The sequence below is a fragment of the Culex quinquefasciatus genome, chromosome 3 (assembly GCF_015732765.1).
Source record: "Culex quinquefasciatus strain JHB chromosome 3, VPISU_Cqui_1.0_pri_paternal, whole genome shotgun sequence".
Lineage (NCBI taxonomy): Eukaryota > Metazoa > Arthropoda > Insecta > Diptera > Culicidae > Culex > Culex quinquefasciatus.
In genome coordinates, this window is record NC_051863.1 from 11225821 (window position 1) to 11252937 (window position 27117).

At 35.9% G+C, this 27117-nt stretch overlaps 2 protein-coding genes across 3 annotated transcripts; both read right to left on the bottom strand.

Annotated features, from left to right (window-relative positions):
• Window positions 1-1298: 1298 nt before the first annotated feature.
• On the bottom strand, window positions 1299-7719 carry LOC6041222. Of its 2 annotated transcripts, XM_038260406.1 has the most exons (3): window positions 7572-7719; window positions 7112-7495; window positions 1299-1769 (listed from the first exon to the last, which is right to left on the bottom strand). In XM_038260406.1, the coding sequence occupies exons 2-3, from the start codon at window positions 7302-7304 to the stop codon at window positions 1519-1521; spliced, it is 444 nt and encodes a 147-aa protein (XP_038116334.1). In that variant the 5' UTR covers window positions 7305-7495; window positions 7572-7719; the 3' UTR covers window positions 1299-1518. The 2 variants fall into 2 exon arrangements, with proteins under 2 accessions (XP_038116334.1, XP_001850514.2); XM_001850462.2 differs by lacking the exon at window positions 7572-7719 and having other exon boundaries at window positions 7112-7565.
• A 4128-nt stretch (window positions 7720-11847) lies between these two features.
• On the bottom strand, window positions 11848-14710 carry LOC6041221 (centrosomal protein of 120 kDa). Its single transcript, XM_038260397.1, has 3 exons — window positions 14559-14710; window positions 13668-14495; window positions 11848-13612 (listed from the first exon to the last, which is right to left on the bottom strand). The coding sequence occupies exons 1-3, from the start codon at window positions 14605-14607 to the stop codon at window positions 11931-11933; spliced, it is 2559 nt and encodes an 852-aa protein (XP_038116325.1). The 5' UTR covers window positions 14608-14710; the 3' UTR covers window positions 11848-11930.
• Between the last annotated feature and the right edge of the window lie 12407 nt (window positions 14711-27117).

The following is a 27117-nucleotide window of genomic DNA, read 5'->3' on the forward strand; positions in this document are numbered from 1 at the left end:
TCGAGGGTTATTTTTATTTGGACAAAGCTCCAAAATCCATCGATTTCTTGTGTCTGAATGAGCCATTGTCATTCATGGTGTCAAAATTAAATTAAATCTACACCCGAATATTTTGATATCGAAAACATGAAACAAAATTTGCAATGGCCTTATAATAAATAAATTGGAGCCTAACATTTCAAAAGGGCACATAACTTTTGTAAATAATAGTGTATCCCTTTCACTCAAATGACGGTTTACATAAGGTGTGAAAGGGACAAACTCTTGTTTAAAAAAGTTATGAGCCCTAATTAAATGGCAAGCACGAATTAATAAAGCCTGAAATGCAATTTTGAGAACGATTTTGATGACATAATCTTATTAACAATTACGTTCGAGATTACGTTCCTAATTTCAAGGTTTCTGCAGAACCACCTTGGCCATGCATTCTTTATTAAAAAGATTAACATGGTTTACAAAGTTTAACCTTAACTTGACGATGCCATGTTTTACCTCTCCCCGAGTCGTTTTTTACTCTCCCCCCAAAAGCAGTAGAAAAATGAAGATTTCCACTCTTCGCGCACACAATATGTGAGCATTTTCACTTTTGTTTGATCCTCAAGTGGTTTATGGTTTTGAGTTATGCCAAAATATATATATCTCTACATTCCACGTATATTTTCCACGCTCGCTTCCCTGATGCCGAAGATTAATTAAGCATTTTGGCCGTTGGCCAACATCAACAACACACGGGAGAAGGAGGAGAAGCGGTCGGTGGCGGCGGCTTAGCATCCAGAGTAGGTGGAGTGCTGCCAACATCTCTAGTAAAAAACACACATTCATTATAGGTCTCGTTGTTCGCCACAAGAGGACGGTTGCGAATACATTCGCAATGGAACGAAACGAAACACGGGCGACTTACCTGGGCCGAGCACAGAAGGTTTCAATCTGACGGCGATCTAGCGGGAAATTCCTGCCTCAAATCAAAATCACGTGTAGCGGAGGCACACTGAAAAAAATGGCAAGCAGAAAATTCAAACCGTGTCGTGTTTTGATACAAAGTATCACGCGTCTCCACCACTCAGGATTAGACTATAAGATCAAACCATGAATTTTCGGCGTGTCAAAACCATCAGAACGGACGGCTTGCGTTGGCGAACTATTTTTCTCTTAAAATACCATAAATCTTCACCTTTACCGTTCTTGTTCACTCGGAAAAAGAGCTGAAAGGTAATTTACACGTCTCACTCCGAAGTGGATAATCGCGAGAATATATTGCCACCTGTCAGCGGAGAGATTAGGGAAAGGACAATATAGTGTAACGTTTTTTGTGTGTTTTGAGTTGTTGGCTGAAAACATGGCAAATTTATTTTAAGTACTGACGATTTGTTAAAAAAAAAATCTGTACATTATCACGAGGTTAATAAAAATGATTCCAGCTACACACTGAACGCCTAATCCTAATCCACTCTAGTGTCATTTTGAACAAACTGGTAATCGCAGATTATAAAAAAAAACCGTCAAAATGTCAACAATCCGTCAACCCTTCTCGTCGTTTCGTTTACTTTTCACGTCCCAGGGATACAGCTTCCGCTTGACCAGTGCCAGCGTGTAGTCTTCCTCCTCTGCCTGGGGGTGCATCGGGTGGTGGTGCTTCAATCCCGGAACCACCCGATCGAACGCGATCTCGTAGTCGGTGCCGTGCAGCACGAATCCCGCGGCGGTCTTTTCGATCCACGTGGCCCGTTCGATGTTACGCACCTCCGATAGGTGCCGAATTTTGTCGAGATCTGGAAGGGGCAATAATTGGTTAACATTGTTGAGATGTCTTTTTTTTTTTTTTGCTCGATTAGCTAATCTTTGGTTTAATTCTGAAGTTTTATTTTTAAAATGTCCAAACAACATTTTTTTTTAATTTTTAATAACAAAAAAAAATCCTGAATTCATCTACTGTTTTGAGATTGGTAAATTGGAATTTTTGTCATTTTGGTCATTTCGTTCATTTTGGTCATTTTAGTCATTTTTGTAATTTTTGTAATTTTGGTCATTTTGGTCATTCTGAACTTTTTTGTCATTTTGGTATTTTTTGTCATTTTTGTAATTTCTGTAATTTTGGTTATTTCGGTCATTTTGATCATTTTGGTAATTTTTATAATTTTGGTCATTTGGGACATTTTGGTCATTTTGTTCATTTTGGTAATTTTTGTCATTTTGGTCATTTTGGCCATTTTGGTCATTGTTGTATTTTATGTATTTTTTGTCATTTTGGTTATTTCGGACATTTTGGTCATTTTGATCATTTTGGTCATTTTTATAATTTTGGTCATTTGGGACATTTTGGTCATTTTGTTCATTTTGGTAATTTTTGTCATTTTGGTCATTTTGGCCATTTTGGTCATTTTTATAATTTTGGTCATTTGGGACATTTTGGTTATTTTGTTCATTTTGGTAATTTTTGTCATTTTGGTCATTTTGGCCATTTTGGTCATTGTTGTATTTTATGTATTTTTTGTCATTTTGGTTATTTCGGACATTTTGGTAATTTTGGTCATTTTGATCATTTTGGTAATTTTTATAATTTTGGTCATTTGGGACATTTTGGTCATTTTGTTCATTTTGGTAATTTTTGTCATTTTGGTCATTTTGGCCATTTTGGTCATTATTGTATTTTATGTATTTTTTGTCATTTTGGTTATTTCGGACATTTTGTTAATTTTGGTCATTTTGATCATTTTGGTCATTTTTATAATTTTGGTCATTTGGGAAATTTTGGTCATTTTGTTCCTCTTTTTTTTTTTTAATTTTGTCATATTGATCATTTTGGTCATTTTTGTAATTTTTGTCATTTTGGTTATTTCGGTCATTTTGGTAATTTTGGTCATATTGATCATTTTGGTCATTTTGGTCATTTTTATAATTTTGGTCATTTGGGACATTTTGATCATTTAGGTCATATTGGTCATTTTTGTCATTGTGGTCATTTCGGTCATTTTGGTAATTTTGGTCATTTTGATCATATTGGTCATTTTTATAATTTTGGTCATTTGGGACATTTTGGTCATTTTGTTCATTTTTGTCATTTTTGTCATATTGGTCATTTGGGTCATTTTTGTCATTTTGGTCATTTTGGTCGTTTTTGTCATTTTTGTCATATTGGTCATTTTGGTCATTTTGATCATTTAGGTCATTTTGGTCATTTTGGTCATTTTCGTCATTTTCGTCATTTTTGTCATTTTCGTCATTTTCGTCATTTTCGTCATTTTCGTCATTTTCGTTATTTTGGTCATTTTGGTCATTTTTGTAATTTTTGTCGTTTTTGTCATTTTGGTAATTTTTGTCATTTTTGTCATTTTGGTCATTTTTGTCATATTGGTCATTTTGATCATTTAGGTCATTTTGATCATTTATGTCATTTTGGTCATTTTCGTCATTTTGGTCATTTTGGTCATTTTCGTCATTTTTGTCATATTGGTCATTTTGGTCATTTTGATCATTTAGGTCATTTTGGTCATTTTCGTCATTTTCGTCATTTTCGTCATTTTGGTCATTTTTGTCATTTTGGTCATTTTGATCATTTTGGTCATTTTGGTCATTTTTGTCATATTGGTCATTTTTGTCATATTGGTCATATTTAGGCTTAGTGATTTTTCACGCTCGAAAATTGCAAATTTCACGGGGACCTCAATTACAAAACACCAAATTTCACGCAAATTTCGCGGAACGTGTAAAAAGTTAAAATAACTCTGAAAATCTTATGTTTTAATCACAAAAGCTACTTTTCATGCTTTATTATATATAAATTTTCAATAAACAAAAAAAAATCTTTCATAAATTTGAACGTGACACAGAAAAAATCTAGTAATATTCAAAAAAAAACTTCCACCTAGTTTATGGATGAGTTGTATATATATTTTGAAATAAAATGCAAGGTATGCGTATTCTCATTTATTGAACTGCTATTTTTTAATATTCGACTTATGAAGTTAAAAAGTTATCACTGATTAGCTTCAATTTATTGAATTTCATATCAAAGCAAGATTTAACAAGCTTGTCCAGTCAAAATGAGTGAAATAATTTGATTTGTGCTAAATATTACCAGTTTTTTTTTTAGTTTTCATCTCCCTTTTCAAAATTTCAATTTTATATCAAAAGTAAAAAATAATATAATTTGTATCGAAATCCAAATTTTTAATTCAAAATTAAAACAAAAACAAAAAAATAGTATATTTTTAAACTTTCACGGGAATCATCCACCCAAATAACCAAATATCGTTAAAATTAAACAGGACTCAGAAAAAATCTGTATTTTTTAAAGTTGATTTCAATACTTTCATTTTAGTTTGAATAAAACAAAGCATGATTCTTTTAATTTCTTTTGAAACTATACCTTTCAAATAAAATAGCAGTAAAATTGTTATTACAGCGAATGAAAATATTACTAAACTAAGTAAGTTTCTAAAAACACTGAAAAATCTGAACAATTCTTTAAATGGTTCATATCAAGCTTTTCAACTGAAAACCTGTGTGGAGGAAATATTTACTATGTTGTTTTTTTGAACTTCAAACATGATTTGAGGAAATTGATAAATATCGCGAATTTCACGCCGTCCACGAAATCGTCAAAAATCACTAACCCTATGTTAGTAATTGAACAAGTGTATTCACTCACTTAATTCTACAGTAGTTCATAAGATCATGTTTATTATATATTATTTATATTATTATTTATCATGATAAATTATTTTGAGAAAAATCGTTACAGTTTCACACAAACATAAAATTTCACGGGATTTCGCGGAAAAGGCCAAATTTCACGGATTTCACGCTGTCCGCGAAATCGTGAAATTTCACTAACCCTAGTCATATTAGTCAATTTGGTCATTTGGGACATTTTGGTCATTTTGTCCATTTTTGTCTTTTTGTCATATTGATCATTTTAGTCAATTTGGTCATTTTGGTCATTTTTGTCATATTGGTCATATTGGTCATTTTGGTCATTTTCGTCATTTTCGTCATTTTGGTTATTTTGGTCATTTTGGTCATTTTTGTAATTTTGGTCATTTGAGACATTTTGTTCATTTTTTTCATTTTGTCATATTGATCTTTTTGGTCATTTTTATAATTTTGGTCATTTGGGACATTTTGGTCATTTTGTTCATTTTTGTCATTTTGTCATAGTGATAATTTTGGTCATTTTGGTCATTTTTTTTTTTCATTTTGTCATATTGATCATTTTGGTCATTTTTGTAATTTTTGTAATTTTTGTCATTTTGGTTATTTCGGTCATTTTGATAATTTTGGTCATATTGATCATTTTGGTCATTTTGGTCATTTTGGTCATTTTTATAATTTTGGTCATTTGGGACATTTTGATCATTTAGGTCATTTTGGTCATTTTGGTCATTTGGATCATTTAGGTCTTTTTGGTCATTTTCGTCATTTTCGTCATTTTGGTCATTTTCGTCATTTTCGTCATTTTGGTCATTTTGGTCATTTTGGTCATTTTGGTCATTTTTGTAATTTTTGTCGTTTTTGTCATTTTGGTCATTTGGTCATTTTTGTCATTTTGGTCATTTTGATCATTTTGGTCATTTTGGTCATTTTTGTCATATTGGTCATTTTTGTCATATTGGTCATATTAGTCAATTTGGTCATTTGGGACATTTTGGTCATTTTGTCCATTTTTGTCTTTTTGTGATATTGATCATATTGGTCATTTTGGTCATTTGGTCATTTTTGTCATATTGGTCATATTGGTCATTTTGGTCATTTTCGTCATTTTGGTTATTTTGGTCATTTTGATCATTTTGGTCATTTTAGTCATTTTTGTCATATTGGTCATTTTTGTCATATTGGTCATTTTGATCATTTAGGTCATTTTGGTCATTTTGTCATTTTGGTCATTTTGTCATTTTGATCATTTTGTTCATTTGGGACATTGATCATTTTGGTCTATTTGGTCATTTTGGTCATTTTTGTCATATTGGTCATATTGGTCATATTGGTCATTTTGGTCATTTTCGTCATTTTAGTAATTTTTGTTATTTTCGTCATTTTGGTCATTTTGGTAATTTTTGTTATTTTTGTCATTTAAGTATTTTGATATTTAGATATTTTGACATTTAGATATTTAGATATTTTGATATTTTGATATTTTGATATTTTGATATTTTGATATTTTGATATTTTGATATTTTGATATTTTGATATTTTGATATTTTGATATTTTGATATTTTGATATTTTGATATTTTGATATTTTGATATTTTGATATTTTGATATTTTGATAATTTGATATTTTGATGTTTTGATATTTTGATATTTTTATACTTTGATATTTTGATATTTTGATATTTTGATATTTTGATATTTTGATATTTTGATATTTTGATATTTTGATATTTTGATATTTTGATATTTTGAAATTTAGAAATTTTGATATTTTGATATTTTGATACTTTGATATTTTGTTGTTTTGATATTTTTGAAATTTGGTTTTTTGTATTTTGGTATTTTAATTCCTTTTAAATTATATTTTTTTAATAAATAAAAAAAAATAGAACCATAAACTAACAAAGAGCAAAAATAGTTAATAATCAAGCGTCTCCACTCATACCAATGATTTTCAACTTGCATGCAACTTTTGCTGCGAGCGTTTCTTCGCATACACATTGGCCATTGATCGGGCCGTCTAGAACTGTTCACCGTTTGTGAGTTCAATCGAGATCAAACCTATTTATCTGACTTAGTACGACGACAGTGCAACCGGTACTTAGTTGCCTTGACGACATTCACACGCGGTCATTCATTAGAAGAGAGACTTTAGCGTTCGAGTACAGTAACTCTCAGAGCAAATCTTGCGATCGTGCGATCTTCGTGGTGTTTATTTTGCCACTTCTGGTATGTTTGGTGTAAGAAAAAAAAAAGGTAGCTGACGTAGGATGAACAATCAATTCGCCAATAATTGGCTACCTGCTCAGACTTTAGACGCCTCCCGACGCAATCAGCAATGTGTAATTTGATCGATTTTCATCAAAGTTTACCTTCGATTGAAACTCTTTGTTCGATTCATGCTGCTTATCGAACCTGACTCACAGAATCTGGCTAGATAGTGCGTTATCGCGACACTCACCTCTTATCACAAAGTACCAATGATTGGTATCGCCACTGTCGGTCAGCCGAGACTGCCCGCGGTTGATGAAGGCCTCCCATTGACTTGTTTTTTCGCTCTTCCGAAGGGACACCAGAACGAAGAACAGAACCACACACAGGACAAACAGGACAAAGGTCAGCAAAAACATCTTGTTCGTAGACGTGATCACCATGTTGACGACCTTGCGCCGGGCTAGTTGGGCGCTCCCCTGCCTGGTTGACCTAGATATCTTCAGCGGATCAAGTTACGACGCCGCACGATGGTCATGGCTGCAATGGCGTTCTGCGCCCCACAGGTGTGTTCCAGAAGGTCCGCCCCTAATCCGCTGCACGGAGGTCCTCAATCAGTCCTCGGAACCAGCTGCTGCAAAAGTAAAACGAACCGATTGACACCGTCAAAACAACCGCGACTGCCACGAAATGCAATATACACTACACACCTCTTGAACCCACTCTCTACACTCGCCACGGTGCGGACCAAGAGAAACAGAGAGATGGTGATGACTGGGCACCGGGAGAGACCACGCGGTTTCAAAGCGGTTCGCGTATGTATTTTGCGGCCGCGCTGAGCTGAGCGAGAGCTGAACACATGTGTCCAAGTTGCCGTTTTGTATAGCTCCCCATATGGGTGTGTACGCGGTTATCTAATACAACGGAGCAAAATCCACGGATGTTTACGCTTTGGTTAGGCTGGTAGAAATTTAAAATATTTTTTTGTTTCTATAAATTAAGATTCTAATGATAAAACTACTAGTCGTATCATAAACTTAAACTCAATTTTAATTTAAATAAACCATTCATTCTTTTTCCATATTTTTTCAGTAAAAAATTACGAGAGCTTAATTAAAGGTTGAGCATAAACTTTCTAATCTACTTTTTGTACTTTTTTTATTATTTGAATTTCTGTGCGGTTAACATCCGGAATACCGGAAGAAGAAAAAAACAGATGATTCAAATATCATGGCCAGACGTTGAACTTCCACAGTCGGTACTTTGGGCTGAAACGTGATGTTTATTATCGTGGAACATATCTCGTGATAACAATGATATCATTGTTTAGAAATGATAAGCCATACTGCGTTTTTAGATACATTTCCTTACCATCATGCGCTTACCACTTTGATTATTTAGAAACCAAAAATGGACATGTAATTTACAATTGAGATCAAAATATGATGACCGTAGATTTCAATTTCAGTGAAATGTTTGGTGCTGAAACAATTTTAAATGCATTCCCCTGTGTTTGTAATCATTTTTAACATGTTTGAATTAATTCAAAAATATTTTGAGTTTTAGAGAATTTTTGATGTATGAACAGCTCGAGTACAAGATTTTTCCCGCAGACAAAATGTATTTACGTTAAAACTTAGATTAAAAAAAAATATTGCATACCACCTGCTCTGATGTATTATGCATTTCCATGCCTTTTTTGGCAAAGATATCTTTTTTTTTAAAGAACACAATTTATCCATCAAAATAAATAAATCATAACTCGGCGTCAAACTTCTAGTCCGTTCATTTATGTGGCTAAAAAGTTGCGGGTTTATTGAAAAATATAAAAATTTACAAATGCTGATTTTCGGAAATCGGTTTTGATGAAAAAAGTTATTTTAAAAATCGGTCATAACATTTCTTCAAAAGAAACAGATTTTCAAATATTTACGTACCATTTATGTATCGACAGCTGCCAAACTTGTTAGATTAATCAATTTCCGGAGTTCGGGGAATGTTTAAAACGATTTCTTTCGTCAATCGAATTAAAGGAGGTATTAGCACAGACAAACAGACGTGAATCATCATTGATTTTATCAAAAAATCCATCGTTTACCAAAGAAAGCTCGAAATTGGGTCCTAATATGAAGCTTAGATTGCTGATATTATTGTTTACAGCGATTAGGCTTATTTTTCTGAGTACAATGACCCTTTGTTCGATCACAAAGAGTTTAAAATGGATTTTTAAATCAATTTTGAAAAATTAACCTTGCGGCCCTTCTTGACAGAAAAGCTGCACACTAGCGCTATCTGCAGTCCTGTTGCGAAAACATCATCATTTCGATAAACCAAATTAAGCGTGTACCCATTTTTCCCTCTAAGCGTGTACGAATGAAAACTGACAGGTGTTTGTTTATGTTTGCTGTCGATTTTGTTTTCTCATTCTATGCAAAAGATGGGCTGGAAAGTTGAATAATCTTGCTAAACTCCCATCATAATAACATTCCACCTAGTATTCCGCAGCATGTTCTGCCCCGTGACCTGCAGTTTTGTTTAGGAAATAAGATGAGAACCGGTGTGATGGGCAAGTCGCGTAAGATTGAATAAAACTGATCGCAGGTTGCGTGATTGTTATCTTCCAAGCTAATCCAACTGGCTGTGCCGGGTGTGGGCATGTAAAAGGGTTGGAGGTTCCGATTTAGTTTTAGCGGAGTGGCAATATCATTAGTTCATGTTACAGTGAAAAAAAAATAGCCACGGTGCCAAGGCGAATGGGTTGCTTCAGATTCAAGGTCTTCAAGGGGAACAACCTAGGAAATAGCATTTATACTGGCGGATTTCACCAAATTATGAGCATGTTTATCTGATGTCGGTCGGACGAAAAAACCAATGCAGCTGCTAGAGGTGAAGGGGAGTGGAAGTCCATGAATTAAATTGTGTTAAACTGATTTATTCTTTTACATATCCTGTTTTCAAAATGTTCAGTTAATCTACTCTGGACTGCCTTGAACTCCAGTGTCGTGTCTTTGTCTCCTCCTCCAAGTCACTTTACCAAACAACAGATCGTTGGTCAAGATGTCATCGACCAAAAGTCACACTTCTACCACAGACAGTCTGTGCTTCTACCATATCGAATTATTTCAAGAAAATCTACCGCAGTTAACCAAATCAAATTAACAATGCAACATTGGATTTTCTCCCCACGTGTTGGCTATAAAGAAAACATTGCACACACACACGGTGATGCACTGAAACGTCAAAGGGCCAAGGGATACGGTGGCGCCACCGACGACGTTCGTGTCTTGTTGCGGTACTACGGCATCCATTTTTTGACTGATTTGAATTTGAAATGACGGTTTTAGTTGGCGATGGTTTGAAAAAGAGTTGCACGTCTGTTTGTCTGTGGTATTAGACTATGACAAACAAACATGTAAACTCGCACTTTTTCGTGTTTGGCAGTTTACAAAACTTGAAAAAAAAAACTCAAAATGTATGCAGGCTGACGTTTCGGCAAACATACAAAGCCGGCAAACTGTCAACCTTTGAAAAAGTGCGAGTTTTGGAGTGCCGCACTCAGAGCTGTCAAAGTGTTTGTTTGAAGAAACTCGCGCTAGTTCCGCACGAGTTTCGCCGCCATCTTGGAACTGAAACTCTAGTGCCGCACTCGATATTTTTTCAGTTTCATGCGAGTTCCATGCACACTGAAAAAGAATGTTCGTTTGAACCAAAACTGGCACCGACGAGTGTGGCACTCAGTGCCGCACTGGCTGTTCAAACGAACGTACCAATAGTTTCATACTTCCTCAAATGGTTTTTGTTTGTTCCTAGTATGAAACTATTTAGTTTCAATGTGTAGTTTTCCGTAACAAAGTTTGTTATTCGCTATTTAATAGAAAACACAAACAATTGGGTACTAAAGCCCTATGTAAATTTTTATGTACAACGGTAAAAAACACGATTAAAAACCATTTCTGATCACTTTTTTTCATTTTAATGCAAAATTTTTTTTTGACAGGACAACATTTTTTCTATGGATCAACTATGGTCCCCATGGAACGAGCTGTCAAATAGGAGCTTTTCTGTCAAGAAGGACCGCGAGGTTAATTTTTCAAAATTGATTTAAAAATCCATTTTAAACTCTTTGTGGTCGTACAAAGGGTCATTGTACTCAGAAAAATAAGCTTTATCGCTGTAAACAATAATATCAGCAATCTAAGCTTCATTTTAGAACCCAATTGCACAATCATAAAATATTTTGTGAATTGTACAAAATTCCATGTACAAAACTTCTTTCCACGAAATTTACGAAACAGCTTCCAGAGTGTATCATTAAAGATTTAAAATAAATAAAGGATTGGCTTTTCTATCACTTCTAAGAGTCGAAATATTTAAATTTATTCTTTTTGATTAGGGTGAATCTTTTACCATAAATTCCTCGATAAATTCCCTATGTCAAATAAAGCCATGGCATGCATTTTGCACCATTGGTTTTTCCATTTAGATCTCATTACAATTTAGCGGGCATGTCATACGAAATCGGCCTCTCGAAAATCGATTTGGCGTCTTCGGCAATGTTTTAGGTTACATATTCAAAAACTATTTCCACGGATACAAAATAGGGTTATTTTTATTTGGTTTTTTTTTTACTGAATGTTGAATTCCCAAAATACGTATTTTTTAAATGACATGTTTGCACCTAAGTTATATTTTATCGGAAAAAAAGGTTTTCTTTTGAAAATTCGAAAACATGGCTGTAAAATAAAAAAAACTAAATTATAGATGCATACATAATTAAATTTGCAACTCAAAACGATGTTATAATTTTTAATAAGGTTCACTTCCTACGAAAAAGCTTACGAACATGTTCAGTTTTTTTAGAAATTTTCCATGTCCAAAAAACTTAACATATCAGAAGATCTGCCAAAAACAGTATGGCACTGTCACAGCAGAGCGCTAAAGATTATGCTATTTTCCCTTGTTTGATACAAATAGAAAACCAGATTAAGAATTAAATAAATTTATTATCAAATAAATAAAGCAGTCTTCAAGATATGTGGCAGTACAATAAACGATCTTCCTTCCATGCATCAAAAGCGATCAATTCTCGAGCAGCATCCAGGTCCATCAAAAATCATGCTACGAATTTTGTCCAGTTCCTGCTGTTCACCGCCTTCCACCGTAGACCGATAACAACAACTCGCCGTCGCATCAACCGACGAATGCCCCTTCTTCTTCCGCTCCCTTCCTCGCAACAGCTCACCAAGTTGATCTTCGTTGTCCAGCTTCATCTTGTGCACCTCGCGAATCATTTTGGCCCACTGCTGTTTGTAAAACAGCTTGGACTTTTCCGCCTCTTGAAGGTGGCCCTCGATTGTGGTTCTCTGGTTCTGACTGTCTTGGATTGATTTCTTTGCGCTTTCAAGTTCTTGCGTGAGGCGGGCGTTCAGCTGGATTAGCTGTTGGTTTTCGTGGGTTAAGGCATCGTTACGTTCTTCAAGCTCGCTACATCTCAGGTCTTGTAGTTTGGAGCGGTGTTTCAAGTCTGTTTCCAAGCGGGTAGTTTTATCGCGAATCTCCGTCAGCTGTTGCTGATATTGTAGCTCGAGTTTGGTTTTGATTTCTTCGAGGGATTCACTTTGGCAACTTTGTTGGATGTTTTGAACTCCCAGGTTTTTCTTCGTTTCTTCCAGGGCTGCGGTGAGTGCGGAGGCGTGTTCCAGCTTCCTTGCGATAGCTTCATTTTCTTTGCTGCGCTTCTTTCTCCACTCGCTGGACAGTCGCGTCAGATGAGCTGCTTCTTTTCGCTTCAACTCCGCCAGGAAAAGTTCCCTTTGCGTGAGCATCCACTGTTTCTGTTCCTCCAGCATTTTGTACGAGAGTTGATCATCTAGTCGACCCCGGGATGAAAGCGTGGCCATCTCCGGTGGGTCGAGATCCGGATCGCGACTGTTGTAGTTGACGCCGACTTCGTCGAGAAAGCAAAACACAGTCGCCATTCCGATGCTTTCGCCGTTTTGGTTCTCGAGAATGACCACGCCGGATCGGCGCTCCTTCGTTCCAACGACTAAACTCTGGTTGTCGAGCCGGGCGTAACCGGCCAGTCCGTGGGGGGCGTGCAGCGACAGCTTCGACCGTTCTGCGGTAATTGTTTCGAGCACGTGGTCTGGAAGCGTGGAAAAGTACAGGCTTAGCTGCAAATTTGGAAATTCCAACGTGTCCGATTCGATGGTGGCCAGTTCCATGGTGATTTTCGTGAGGGGCGTGTCCGCTTTCGGATGGAACAGCGATAGCTGCCAGAGGCCGCTTGACGGACGCGCGTTGAACCGTATAGATTGAAGCAGCAGATTGTAGCTGAACGTTCTCGGGACGTCTCGCATGTCACGATCTTCGCACTGGAGTATCGATTGAATGTCTATTTTTTCCGGAGGCTCCACCGGGGGCGGCTCGAGTGGCTTGTGCAAGTTGATGGATTGAACGGAAGGCTGAGATTTGGCAACTTCCTGGTGGGAGTCCTTCTCTTCAGTCACTTGTTCCTTTGCTTTGGTAAACTCTTGCTGGTAGTCCGTGGAAAGATATTTAAGCGTGAATTTACACTTGATTGCAGCGAAATGTTCCTCTGTAAGCTTCTCTTTGATAGAGGGATCAAGTTGCGATTCAATGGGATAGTACTTCTCAAACTCCAATGCAGCTGAGGCTTCTTGCTTTCTACTCAGAAACTCTTCAAGAGATTCATCTTTAATCAAATCTCCAAAAGATAGGTTCAGGAATCCTGGAAAAATATTTCAATTACATTTTTTTTAAATAAATTAAGTAACTCTACTTACCAACAACTTGTTCAGCACTGAGTATTTCCAATCGTATCAAAAACACTTCGTCAAAATATCGCTTCAACGATTGTAACGAAGTTCTAAAGTTGATGACTATTTTCTCCTGAATGAAAAATCTATCATTTGGCTTCTTTTCCAGTGTGCATGGATACGAATCCCCCAACAATTCATAGCGAATTCTAAAATCCGCCGGTATTCCCTCGGGAATCAAACCCTGAAGTTGTGTCGCGTACTTGAGCACAATCTTCACCAAAAACAGATCCCGTTCAGTCTCAAAATCTCCAACCTGCAGCAGTCCTCGTTCCTCCAACAGCAAAATCGGCAAATCGTCTTTCGAATTCAGCCTCGCAGGTTCTGGATTGGTAAAAATAACCAAACTACGATCCAACTCTCGCTCGGAATCGGACTCCGCCTTCTTGCCCAAGCCCAAGTACCCCTTATCGGTGATCACAGCTAGCAGCTGCACTTCCGGCTTCTGACTCTTCCACTCCGGACTGTTGAGACCAATCAATCGATACCACCGGGGTCGTACCGTTGCCGCCTTGGATGACGGAAGCAACGGAACGGATCGCAGCGGCAGCAGCAGGTGGCCAATCAATGCTTGGGCCGTCCTCTGAACGCCATCCACGGCGAAGCATTCGATCTTGATTGGGATGTTTTCCGTTTTCATGCGCTTCACCGACTGCCGATCCGTTTCCCAAACCAGCGACTGCTCGAAGTTTGTGGAGGCGATGCCCGGTGTGCGACTGGCCGTTTCGAGGACATTTTTGTCCAACGAGGCACTTATCACGATCGGAGTATTCTTGACCCGATGGAAGTTGATTGCTGAAACAGGAAGTAACAATTAAAATTAACCAATTTATTTACAGAAAAATTCACAAACATTACCATCCAGTATGTGTACGGTTACGACAAGTTCGTCTGATGAGTTATCCATTTAAAATTCAAATATCAATCTTTTCATTAATAAAATTTTCAAAAACCAAGCACCGGAACACAAAATGAAAACAGCTGACGAAAACCGTTGCGTTTTGTGACGAATGAAAGATGCAAAACAAAACAAAATAAAGATAGACCTTTTTTCAGTTCAACTACACTCAAAATCAAAGGTATCATTTTTCTACTTCACACGTCGCACAATAACCAAAATCATGATTTTTAGAATACATGATCTCCAAGTATGGAATTTAGGGAGTTTTTTTTTTGTTATTATATATTGTTTTACTGATCCTCGGTCCCAACCTGGTCACAGCACCTAAAAGGACCTAATAAAAATAAGTTAAGAAAAAAAAAATTATTTTCAGAATTCGATTTTTTTTTTAGGCTTTGCCTCTTTTGCAAATTAAGAGCGAGTCCACGAACAGGGCCCCCAGGAACCCCTTCGTATGGGACGTCGTTTGGACCTTACCAATCTGCCTGAAATTTTCAGGGGTTTTTGTACATATAAAACTAGCATCTGTCCAAAATATGAGCACTCTAGGTCAAAGGAAAGTGGGGAAAATCGGGACACAAAGTTAGAAGGTTCAAAAAAGTCAAAAATCTAAAAAGGCTGTAACTTAGGCAAAATTCAATTTAATTTCAAAACTCAAAATGCATCTGAAAGGGCTTAAAAATTTAACAAAATGCAAATCAATAAAATAACTGATTAAAGTTACTTCGTCCATTTCGGAGAGAATGGCTCTATTCAGTCCATTTGACACTTCTACAAATTGTGACAGAGTGTGTGCGCTTTCCACAACTTACAGTCTTTCTTGCATATTACAGGCTTGTTGTTTGGCTACGTAACAAATGTCTAATTAAGTTTAAAACTCGTAAAGATCGATATAAATCATGTCCAATCTAATTATGCACGAAATGCAAGTGAAATCACACTCACACCGGGACCGTGGTGTAGGGGTAAGCGTGGTTGCCTCTCACCCAGTCGGCCTGGGTTCGATCCCAGAAGGTCTCGGTGGCAAATTTTGAGACGAAATTTTTCTGATCACGCCTTCCGTCGGACGGGAAGTAAATGTTGGCCCCGGACTAACCTACAAAGGTTAGGTCGTTAGCTCAGTCCAGGAGTAGGAGTCGTCTCCCTGGGTCCTGTCTCGGTGGAGTCGCTGGTAGGCAGTTGGACTCACAATCCAAAGGTCGTCAGTTCGAATCCCGTGATGGATGGAAGCTAAGGTGTAAAAAGAGGTTTGCAATTGCCTCAACAATCAAGCCTTCGAACACCTAGTTTCGAGTAGGAATCTCGTAATCGAGAACGCCAAGGCAATGCTGTAGAGCGAATAATTTGATTTTGATTTGATTTGCAAGTGAAATCAATCAGTCTAATGTTGATATGTGGCTTAAAACATCACAATTATTGAGCATGCTTGTCGACCGAATTTGTGTGGCTGTACTGTACGAGCGCCACGTGCTTCGAGATTTTAACCAATCAGAAGGTAGGCCAAAAATATGCACAAAGAAGGTCGTATGCTAGAAGCAATATCCCCAAAATAGGGACAAAAAATGTTTAAGTTTCTCGGGCTTATATAGAAATATAAAGTATTTTCGTCAAAAATGTGATTAAGTTAGAGCATTAGCATTAAAAATCTTTTAAACATAGACTAAATCTGCAGTGACGACGGGTGAAGTCTCAAAGAGAGAGTTGCAGAAATGTATGGAAACGCGTTTCAAAAAAGTCACTTCCCCTCCTTTTGCAAAATCTGGCTGCAGAAATTCTGCAATTCTGTAGGTACGTGAATATGTTTATCGAGAAATTTAAAGTGAGAGTGTAGGCGTGCAACATGGAGTTAAACTTTTTAAAAAGCCTTTGTATACACAAAGAAAAAATACTGTAAATTTAAAAAGATCGTTCGTTGGATTATAAGTTCGCGTTGGTGAATATTCGTAGAAAGTTCAAACTTTTTAATTTAAAAGTTGGAAAGTTTTTGATACTACCATGCATTTCTGGAACAAAATCGTCGTATCGTTAAATGTATTTTACTTTTAATAAAAGAAGAATCTTTTTTTGGCAAGAATAAATAACTTCTAACCTTATAAAAATTTTATTTGTGATGTTCAGCGAAAAAATAACTGAAGATCTTGCTGAAGATTTCAGTAGTGCAGTTTTCAGTAAATATTAACTGAAAACGAACATCAGAATTTGCAGTGTATATTCCAATCCCTCTCCCATGCGTCTGACGTCTGGACTGTCAAATCGTCTGACAGCAAAAAAAAAACTGAGCGCAACATCGCAAGCGCTGCGTGAAAGTGTGCGGAGGAAAAATATCAAAAATTTTCACTCAGCACTGAGCTTCGCACAGTGCATATTCTTCTGTGTCCGTGTCGGGAGTCGAGGAGTTGTGGAACAAATCGAGTGTGTCATTTTGATGAGTGCGTGCCGGAAGTTGCGGCCAAGGAGTTGAAAATTAAATTACCGTGAGAAGAAATTCGCGTTGCTTTCGTTGGAATCTGTGGGTGTGTTTAGAGTGCGTAAGTGATCATCTCTACGACGATGGGCTGCGGCCAGACTTTGAAGGGCTCGGCGCAGGAAGAATTATAACGGGACCCATCGCGGATTGGTGGGGCCACCACCGTACGGCAAGTGTTTCGCCGGAAGGGCTCAAAGTTGGACTCGTATCTGTGCTGGCAAGGGGACCTGGAACCGGCTGTGAAAAGGTAGGAATTCTAAACTCTTGAATCTTTTTAAATTTTTTTTTTTTCCAAATGGTGGTTTTTGGAAAGATTTTTTCTTCTGTCCAACTCCTCTAATGATGGCGAGAGTAAGTGAGAGACAGAGAGAGAGAGACGAAAATCGATGGAAAAACTGGAGGAAAATTGAGCAACTTTGCGAGGTGGTGTGTTGCACAAACACCGCGCCAGCTCTGAGCTGTCAAACCGAGTCACACCAACATCAACAAAGCGCTTTTCTTGTTGATACGGTGAAAGCTCGCGTGGGAGAGAACACACAAACACACATTAGGAACGGGCCGGGAGATGGCAACACTGTTTGATATTATGAGCACCTAACAGAAGTTTACAATCGCTTTTTAGTCTTTACTAAAGACGTACACCGTTTCACAAATGTTTCATTTTTACACTTGGTAGCATAGAAATTGTTTGTTTCAAATCTTCAAATCTAGGAAAAGGGTGGTAAAAAACCTATCGAAATCCATAACTGTATGTTTGCAAGTTTGTCAAACTGTCAAACACTAAAAAGTGCGAGTTTGTTTGTTTGCCATAGTCTAATACCTCTTTTAGTCCAACCCAAACAACCTTTATGCCGATGTCTCAGCTACTTATGGTCCGATTTTTAATGTTAAAAGATAAAACATTCATGAAAATTTCCGATTGTTTTTGAAAAAAAACTTTTTAAATTTTTCATTCAAGACTAACATTTCAAAAGGGTCAAACATTCAATATTACGCATTCAGATATGGCGTAAATACGAGGCCGCAAAATTTTTGTTCGTGTCTCTCCAGGCTCAAAAGTTAAAGGTTTTTGTCCCCGAAACATATCCAAAAAAAAAAAACAAAATATTTAATAAAACAAAACAAAGCTTGGGAAATTCAACTTTGGTGAAAAAAATAGAATAAAAATTGGAAGTGTTATTTTTGCGTATCAATTTTTTTTGCATAGTCCTACACTCAATTATCTCGTCACTGGTTGGCTCCAGACACCGAAAGGTGAATAAAATAACTTGTATTTCCTGTTTTTTTTCATCCCTTTTGTTTTTTGTCTTACAGGCATATGTTTTCTTTGTCTCTTATTTTTTTTTTGATCTTCGCCCTAAAACCAGTGGTTAATTTGTTTTACAATTTGAACTTTATTTCTACGTAGAAATTTATTTATGATGCCATTCATCCCACTGAGCTGCATCATTATATGTTCAGCTAGAAGAAATTATTCAAAAAAAAACGTGCGTAGAATGGGACTGAGTTGCAGTAAAATTGTAGAAGCAACAATGTTAGTCTAGTTTCTGATGAAATTGCAATGTACTAATTTTGTTGGCCTAAAATAAACGTAATTCCTTAACAAAGGTAACCTCGCGTACTCCATCAACCGGTGTGACCAGCATGATCGCACACCGCGCGCGCCACCATCATCGCCACCTCAACTAGCGAATTGCTCCGACCGGACTAGGCGCGCAGCTGGACCTCGCCGCCGCCGGTTCGGCGTTGGTCTGCTCTCTGCTGGCTAGCAGCTTGATGTTCAAGAATGTGAAAGCAGGTGGTGTTTTACTTTTTTATAAGCTGTTTATGAGCGCGCGCGAGCGCTGTTTTCTTTTCCTGGATCGATTTTCATTTTCCTTTAAATTTTGCACAACATGAAGCCGTGCAACAGCAGAGCACGGCAATAAGGTCGAGCAGGGGGAAAAAAGTCGAATATTTTGTTTAGTTTCGTACTTTGAATCCCAATTTCTTGAGACGGGTTTGAGGGGGTACGTTGGTTTTTTTTTCAAGAGTTAATACACTCAAACCCCGATGGTTTGACACCAACTGTTGTCAAACGAACGGGGTGTCACTTTTCAGTTTGACATCCCTTTTACACGGAGTTCACACACACTACCACTTTTTGACACTAAAACGTGATTTTCATAAAATACTATTTTTAATTTTTTCATGTTTTGATATGTTTTAGAGGACATCAAATGCCAACTTTTCAGAAATTTCCAGAATGGGCAAATAATCTTTGACCGAGTTATGATTTTTTGAACCATCACAGATTTAAAAAAAAAATCGGAATATTGGTCGCAAAAAAAATTAACTACATTTTTCGATGTAAAATCGAATTTGCAATCAATAAGTACTTTAGTGAATTTTTGATAAAGTGCACCGTTTTCAAGTTATAGCCATTTATAGGTAACTTTTTTAAAAATAGTCGCAGTTTTTGATTTTTTTCAATTAGTGCCCATGTTTGACAAAATTCTCTATATTTTTCATTTTTGAACTTTGTTGATACGACCCTTAGTTGCTGAGATATTCCCATGCAAAGGTTAAAAAACAGGAAAATTGATGTTTTCTAAGTCTAACCCAAACAACCCACCATTTCCTAATGTCGATAGCTCAGCAACTAATGGTCCGATTTACAATGTTAAACTATAAAACATTCGTGAAATTTTCCGATCTTTTCGAAAAATATATTTTCAAAAATTTAAAATCGATACTAACATTTTAAACGGGCCAAACATTCAATATTACGCCCTTTTGAAATGATAGTCTTGATTTATGAAGTTAAAGATTTTTTGCGACCAATATTTCGATGTTTTGAAAAAAATCTGTATTGATTAAAAAATCATAACTCGGTCAAAGATTTTTTGCCCATTCTGGAAATTTCTGAAAAGCAGGCCAAGTGCGAATGATGCTGATGATACCTCTTCAGTTGACGCTCAGGCGAGGAACATCCTGGAAGGAGCGTCACTGACTACGTCCGTAGTCCTGTTAGATCATACTTGATCAAGACAGTATAGCTCTGGTTCCTTGCAAGTGTCCTATTTTCTTACCTCCACGTTGGCTTGGTTTTCATGATGACCTAGCTGGTGGCCTGTGGAAACGGATCGTAAACCTTTGACCACCGCAGGTCAAAGTCGAGACGGCTAAAAGAAAGGGGCGCGACAATGTGGGAAAGGGAAGTAATTTGTGATTGTAGACGGTATTGTTTTGATTCGCAGTATGTTGAGTCAACTGCTGTGGATGTACCTGAAACATCGCAAAACGGGGTTTCTCTTCTTTCCCTTTCATCTACCACCTATCTTCTGTTTATTTTGTTTCACTGATTTTCTAACGCGGCTTCTGTTTACTATCCTCCATTTGATTTCGATTTTACTCATTTGATTCTCTTATTTCTCAACGCTTTTTCACTCTATTTTACCAATTGATGCTGCTGTAACATACTTTCTGTTTTCCCTTAATTTGGAAGCGATTTCAATTTTGTTTATCATGTGCCTTTTCTTTATTTATCTATTTGAATAATTTTTCATCTGCCCTATATATTGCCCTAATACAATCTAAGTTTGTTTGTTACCTCTGTTTATTAACTATTGTTAATTTCTTACTTCATACATACATATCTTTCTTTTACTATTGATTCTTCAAATAGTATATTTCTTTCACTGTCCATTGTTTTCAATCTTCACCCTTTTCTTTAAAAACAAGTGAGGTTTGAGCCCTTACTCAATTTTTGAAATGATCAAATAATTAACACAAATATTACTATTGTACTTTTGGTAAACTTTTATAACATGCTTAGGACCAAAAATTGTAACAAAACACCGCGACAAAAGAAATAGCAACATATAAACACGACTCAACACTAGGAAATACTTAAGGAGAAAACAATACACAGTAAAATAACAACTAGTTTTTGATTTCAAACTAAAAATAAAACAGTTTTTGCTTTAATGAAAGTTGTTAGGCACACTTTAAATGGTTAGGCGCTTATACTTAATCAAACCCTACTTAATGTACCACCCCCGGCCGAGTTAAAATGCGTAACCGGAAAAGAAGGTGTGCATGCCTGTCACGAACACTCAAAGCGTGTTCTAGCGTGCTGCTCGTACTGACTCAGAGCAAGGGTGAGATGTAGGTGTAAGGGCAGTGCGTGTTCGTCGGGAACCAAGTGCATAAGATCGGTCAAGGCCCGTTCTTACACTGAAAATTGCGAATTGCGAATTGCGAATTCTGGAAATTTCTGAAAAGTTGGCATTTGATGTCCTCTAAAACATATAAAAAAAAATTAAAATTATGTTTTTTTGCAAATCACGTTTTAGTGACAAAAAGTGAAATTGAAAATCACGTTTTTTTTTACCGTGCATCATTTTTTTCAGTGTAGTCCTTATCCATACCACCAGCTTTGTCAAAGACACCAAATCGATCAAATAATTCCTTCAAAAGATACAGTTTTTTGAATTTTCATATATCATTTTTGTATGGCCAGCTGCCAAATTTGTATGGGAAATTATATGAACGAACTAATGATGCAAAATGGCTTATTTGGGCATACCGAAGGCACCAAAAAAGTTTCAGCCGGATTAAAAATACAAAAAAAGTCGAATGACCGAAATCTCAGGGAATTGCTCTAATGCGGAACAAAATGTATTGTAACAGTCATGTTACCAAAATATTTTCAAAATATCAATAAATTCCTGAAAATATCAGTTTTTTTAATCTTGCGTAAATAATTGATGTGAGGTTCAAATATTTAAAATATGCTCTTTTTGATTGAAAATAACAATTTAATATGACCAAGAGGTGAATTTTTTACAAAATAATGAAGTAAACTTGTAAAGATTTTTTTTCAAATATGTCACTTTTTGAGGCATTTTGGCCACTGAAGCGTTTACTTTCGATTTTTCGAAAAAATGCCAAACTTTGAAGGTATGTAGCGAGCTCCAGGGTGCTTCTAATTTCAATGTTATATATATACCAAAAAATGCGCAAGGATCTGGCCTACACGCCAATGATGCTGAAAATAATAGCTTCAAGGGCCAAAATGCCCCAAAAATTAACATTTTTTGAAAAAATCTCATTTAAAATTCAAATGCAAAGCGCCAGCTTCTGTTACGTCCAATCAAGCTCAAATTTTGGATTTGAGCTCAATATGCCCACCTCAACAAACCCTTAAAAGCCCGCCAAAAAGTCTTTTTTGTTAAATCCTAATAAGCTATTGTCTTTCATATGTTTAGAGGACCTATTCAAAAAAACTCTAGAAATTAATAAATAATAGGATTTTGTATTGGGACCCCTGCACGATTTTTTAAAGATTTATGAGTAAAGGTTTTTTCCAAAAGCAAACCTTTAAAACAGGCAAAAAGTAAAATTTGCAATGGCCTAAATTAGTCAAAGAAACAATTAAAAGTTTTTTTTAGTTCAATGACATTTTAAAAGTTCTGTTTAAATTCGGCTTTGATTTACCAAATTGGTAGTTTTGAAAAGACGCTCTTGCCCATAATGTTACATCGGTGACCAATGACCACGTTTTGATTGAAATTACCATAATTCATTGAACAACCACCTCATATTATATAATGTTCGAAATATATTTACAATTCAAAAGGACGTAATGTTGAATGTTTGGCCTTTTTTAAATGTTAGTCTTTATTTAAAAAGATTAAAAATATAGTTTTCGGAAAGATCGGAAAATTTCACGAATGTTTCATATCTTAACATTGTAAATCGGACCATTAGTTGCTGAGATATCGACATTAGAAAATGATGAGTTGTTTGGGTGAGACTTAGAAAACATAAATTTTCCTGTTTTTTTAACCTATGCATGGCAATATCTCAACAACTAAGGGTCTTATCAACAATGTTCAAACATGCAAAATATAGAGAATTTTCTCACTTCTTCAAAAATAGTTTTTTTTTTCAAAGATGAGCACTAATTTTTAAATATGAATAAGAATAGTCGTATCTCAAAAAAGTAACCTAAAAAGTACTATAACATAAAAACGGTGCACTTTATCAAAATTTCACTCAAGCACTTTTTGATTGCAAATTCAATTTTGCAGCGAAAAATGAAGTTGAAAAATTTTTGAGACCAATATTTAAATTTTTTGGAAAAATCAGTATTGACATAACTCGGTCAAATTTTTTTTGTACATTCTGGAAATTTCTGAAAAGTTGGCATTTTATGTCCCCTAAAACATATAAAAAAATAAAAAAGTGTTTTTTTTTTGCAAATCAAGTTTTAGTGACAAAAAAATTAATTAAAAATCACCAAAAATTTGTTAACGTGTATTATTTTTTCAGTGTAGTCCTACAACTTTGCCGAAGACACCATATCTATCAAAAAAATCCTTCAAAAGATACAGAATTTTGAATTTTCATGCATCATTTTTGTATGGACAGCTGCCAAATTTGAATGGAAAATTATAAGGACAAACTAATGATGCAAAATGGCTTCTTTGGGCATACCGAAGGCACCAAAAAAGTTTCAGCCAGATTAAAAAATACAAAAAAAAAAAACGAATGACAGAAACTCAGAGAATTGCTCACCTGATATATTCGGGGAAGGACTCGAACATTCAACCAGATAAAGTAACGTGATGAAGAACCCATCCCAAATAGTTACGCCCAAACCTGTCGGTCAGCTTTGTTATGCAATTAATGGCCAAGTCTCCGGCAAGTCATGACCCCAATCGTAATGAGCACATAATGAACTCACGCTAGTATGCAAATCTCTTGAAATGCCAAAAATATGACCTATTTCGCTGGGCAAAAATCGCCCACCGCACAGAACGCAGACACCGAGTTACATCTAGTTGACTTCTCTTGTGTGTGGGTGTTTGTCCTCTGATTTCCATTCATTTTTGTTGCGCTCGATCACAGCAAAAAAAAAAGCAAACCTCTGCAACATCATCTCTGGCGTGATGGCGTGAACAAACCTTCCCTTCATTGTCGATGGCCGCTCGCCGCTCGGAAATGTAGAACATTGCATCTCGAGTGCCGCGACAGAGAGAAAGAGCATAGTTTCACACAGTCAGTGTGTGTTTGTGTTTTTGTGAGCACTGTTGGTGTGTGCTCTATAGTGTGAGTGCTTATGTTGGATCTACGTGAATGAATGAAGGAGAGTATGTTTTGTTTTTTTGTTGTTTATTAGTAGCATAGGTGTTGGTCGATGAGATACTGGTAGATAGTTGGAGTTTTGAGCAACATGGCCGTAGCAAACAAAGAAAAGTGACAGCGCCTTCGGTACGGCGATGGTAGGTTTGTCACGGTGACAGATATTCGTTAGGGTGACTTATACATGTCGTATTTTTTAGTTATTTTTTATCTTTTAACATTAAATTCGAGTTCTGTTTCATATTAGTTAAATAAAAGTGGTTTTTTGTCTGTTAGGCCGTTGCAATTTTTTTCAAACGGCCTTATATTCAGGGTTGCGAATGAGCGAGCGAGCCAGAATCCGTACTCGCTCATTCATGAGCATGAAGACTTAACAGGTAGCTCGTGCTCGCTCATGCTCAACGCATGCGCTCGCGCTCAATGAGCGCTCATCAGCAAATCAGGTAGATTTTTAGTATTGTTTATGAATCTGGCACAGGCCAATTGGATTGCCACTTTTGAAGATAATTTCATCGCGAAAAAGGGACATGAACTCATCAAAATTGCATTGGTAATTTAATTTTGGTTAACCGCGGTAAATTCATCAAATTATTCGTTGGCGTCGATCTGTCAAAAAATGATCGCGGTGGATTGCGGGGGCATACTTTTCTACCCCAGTTTTTTGTGTGATCAATGTGGTAATGGTAAATTTATGAAACTTTAATGTTGTCAGCCTATATATTTTTTTCAGAGTTTGATAATTTAGAAAACTAGTCTTGATTAATTTCTCGATTAATGAAAAATGGCTAACACGCAAGTAAAGTGTCTTAATTTGCTGAGAATCCCAGACACTCTTTTTAGCTTATTTCACTTTCAAATTTAGAGTAAATTGTTAAGGAACGGAATTTTTAGGTCTTAAATAAGCTGTAAATAGGATGGTAATCGTTTTTTTATATTAAAACATGTTTTTACTTGTGAGCACGCTCATTTTTCGTTTATTTATTTGGATCGACTCCAGCATATAAATAAGATAATTGATGTGAAAATTATCTAAGACACAGATTTGACATTTATTATGCAAAATTATTTACAAATAATTGACTAAACAAGATGAGGTGCCCAGGAATTAAAACATGACTAAACGTATTACCAAGAAAACATATTTGTTTTCCTTAAACGATACTTTTCAGCTTTATTTAATAGTTCACTTTCACGTGTCACTCTATTGTCAACTTTTTTTTATTAATCGAATTATTTCTACACAGTAAAAAAGTGTACATTTGAAAGTTGTAATTTTGTAAGGTTGAATATTACATCTTGAATGTTATAATTTTACCTCGATTTAGACTGAAAAAGTTGCATTACACCAGAAAAGTGGCAAAATTACACACTTTCAGAAGTAAAATTACGCATTTTTCTAACATAAAAAAATGTACTTCCCAGATGTAATATTTCTATGTTTTTTTTACTGTGTAAAGATCTTAATGTAACACCTTAACCCCTTAACTCTGACTCCAAAACAAGTTTCAAAACAAAAAAAATATGACAGATAACTTCATCCGATATTATTAAGATTAGCCTATTCAAGCCTCCATTAAAAAAAACAACCTCGAAGCTCTGCTGAAAAAAAAGTTATTATCGTTTACCCGTTACAGGTAAAAAAAATGCCGCTCATTTAACTCAATGAGCAAAAATGAGCGCGAGCGTGAGCAATGAGCATTTTCGCTCATAAAATAAATGAGCAAACACGAGCACGAGCAAACGTGAGCTAGCTCGCGTCGCGCTCCTCCTCACGAATGAGCGAAAAATGCCCGCTCATGAGTGGATGAGCGCTTAAAATCGCAACACTGCTTATATTACTAAATGAGAATTTTTAGAGGATTCCCCATCTATTTTCGCGGTTTTTAAATTTTCAATTTTTGTTTGGATGAAACTTGGTCCATACCCCTATGTCAAAAGTACACACAGAAAAATATGCCTCACGTTTTGTTGATTTAAAAATCAAGAATTTTGTTGAATCAACACTAAACGTGAAAGCAACTTTTTCAAAACAACAAAAGATTTTTGTGGAAATGAGAAAATCAAGTTTTTTTTCAACGCAAAATCGGCGTTGATTATATTTAACAAAAAAATTGTTGAATCAAACCTCGTACAGGCTGATTCTACAAAATATTTTTCTGCGTGTAGCCATTTTGCATCATAAGTTTTTCCATACAAATCTCCATATAATTTTGGGGTTGGTCATACAAAATTTGTTTTTACAAAATTATCATACAAAATTTGTTTTTAAAAAAATTTCGCTTTCTTTTATTTGTTAGTTAAGCTTAAGTATAAACCCTAAACTACTCTAAAGTGATATAAAAACATTTAAATCCAAGATAACGGCGAAAATGGCGGTGATGAAGTACTTCAAAATATGGGTCTTGTAATTTAGCAGGCATTCAACCACTCAAATGTGACTCAAAATAGGTCTCAGAAAACAAATTTGATGCAAAAAGTAAGAAAAAATTAAAAACAAAAAAAAGTTTTTTTTTTTGTTTATGATCCGATTATCCGAAGTCCTATAGAAACCTTCGGATAATCGAAGCTTCGAATAATCGAGTCTGGACTGTATATGAAATTCTGTATCTTGAGAAGAGATTTTTTTAATCGATTTGGTGTCTTCGGCAAAGTTGTATGTCATGATTAGAACTTTTAGAAAAATAGGTACACGGAAAAAATCCTTTTTTTTACTTTAAATTTTCACGATTAAAAGTTGAATTGCAAAATTAAGTATTTCTTAATTTTCGATTTTGTCCTAGGGGAATTAAAAATACACCTTTTGTTGCATAGTGCGTATGGTTCAAAATCTGGTTTTGGAAAATATCGAAAATCTTAACAAAAAAAAAATATATTAGGCATATTTTTTTTCAAGCTAAATATAATTTTCAATTGAAAAT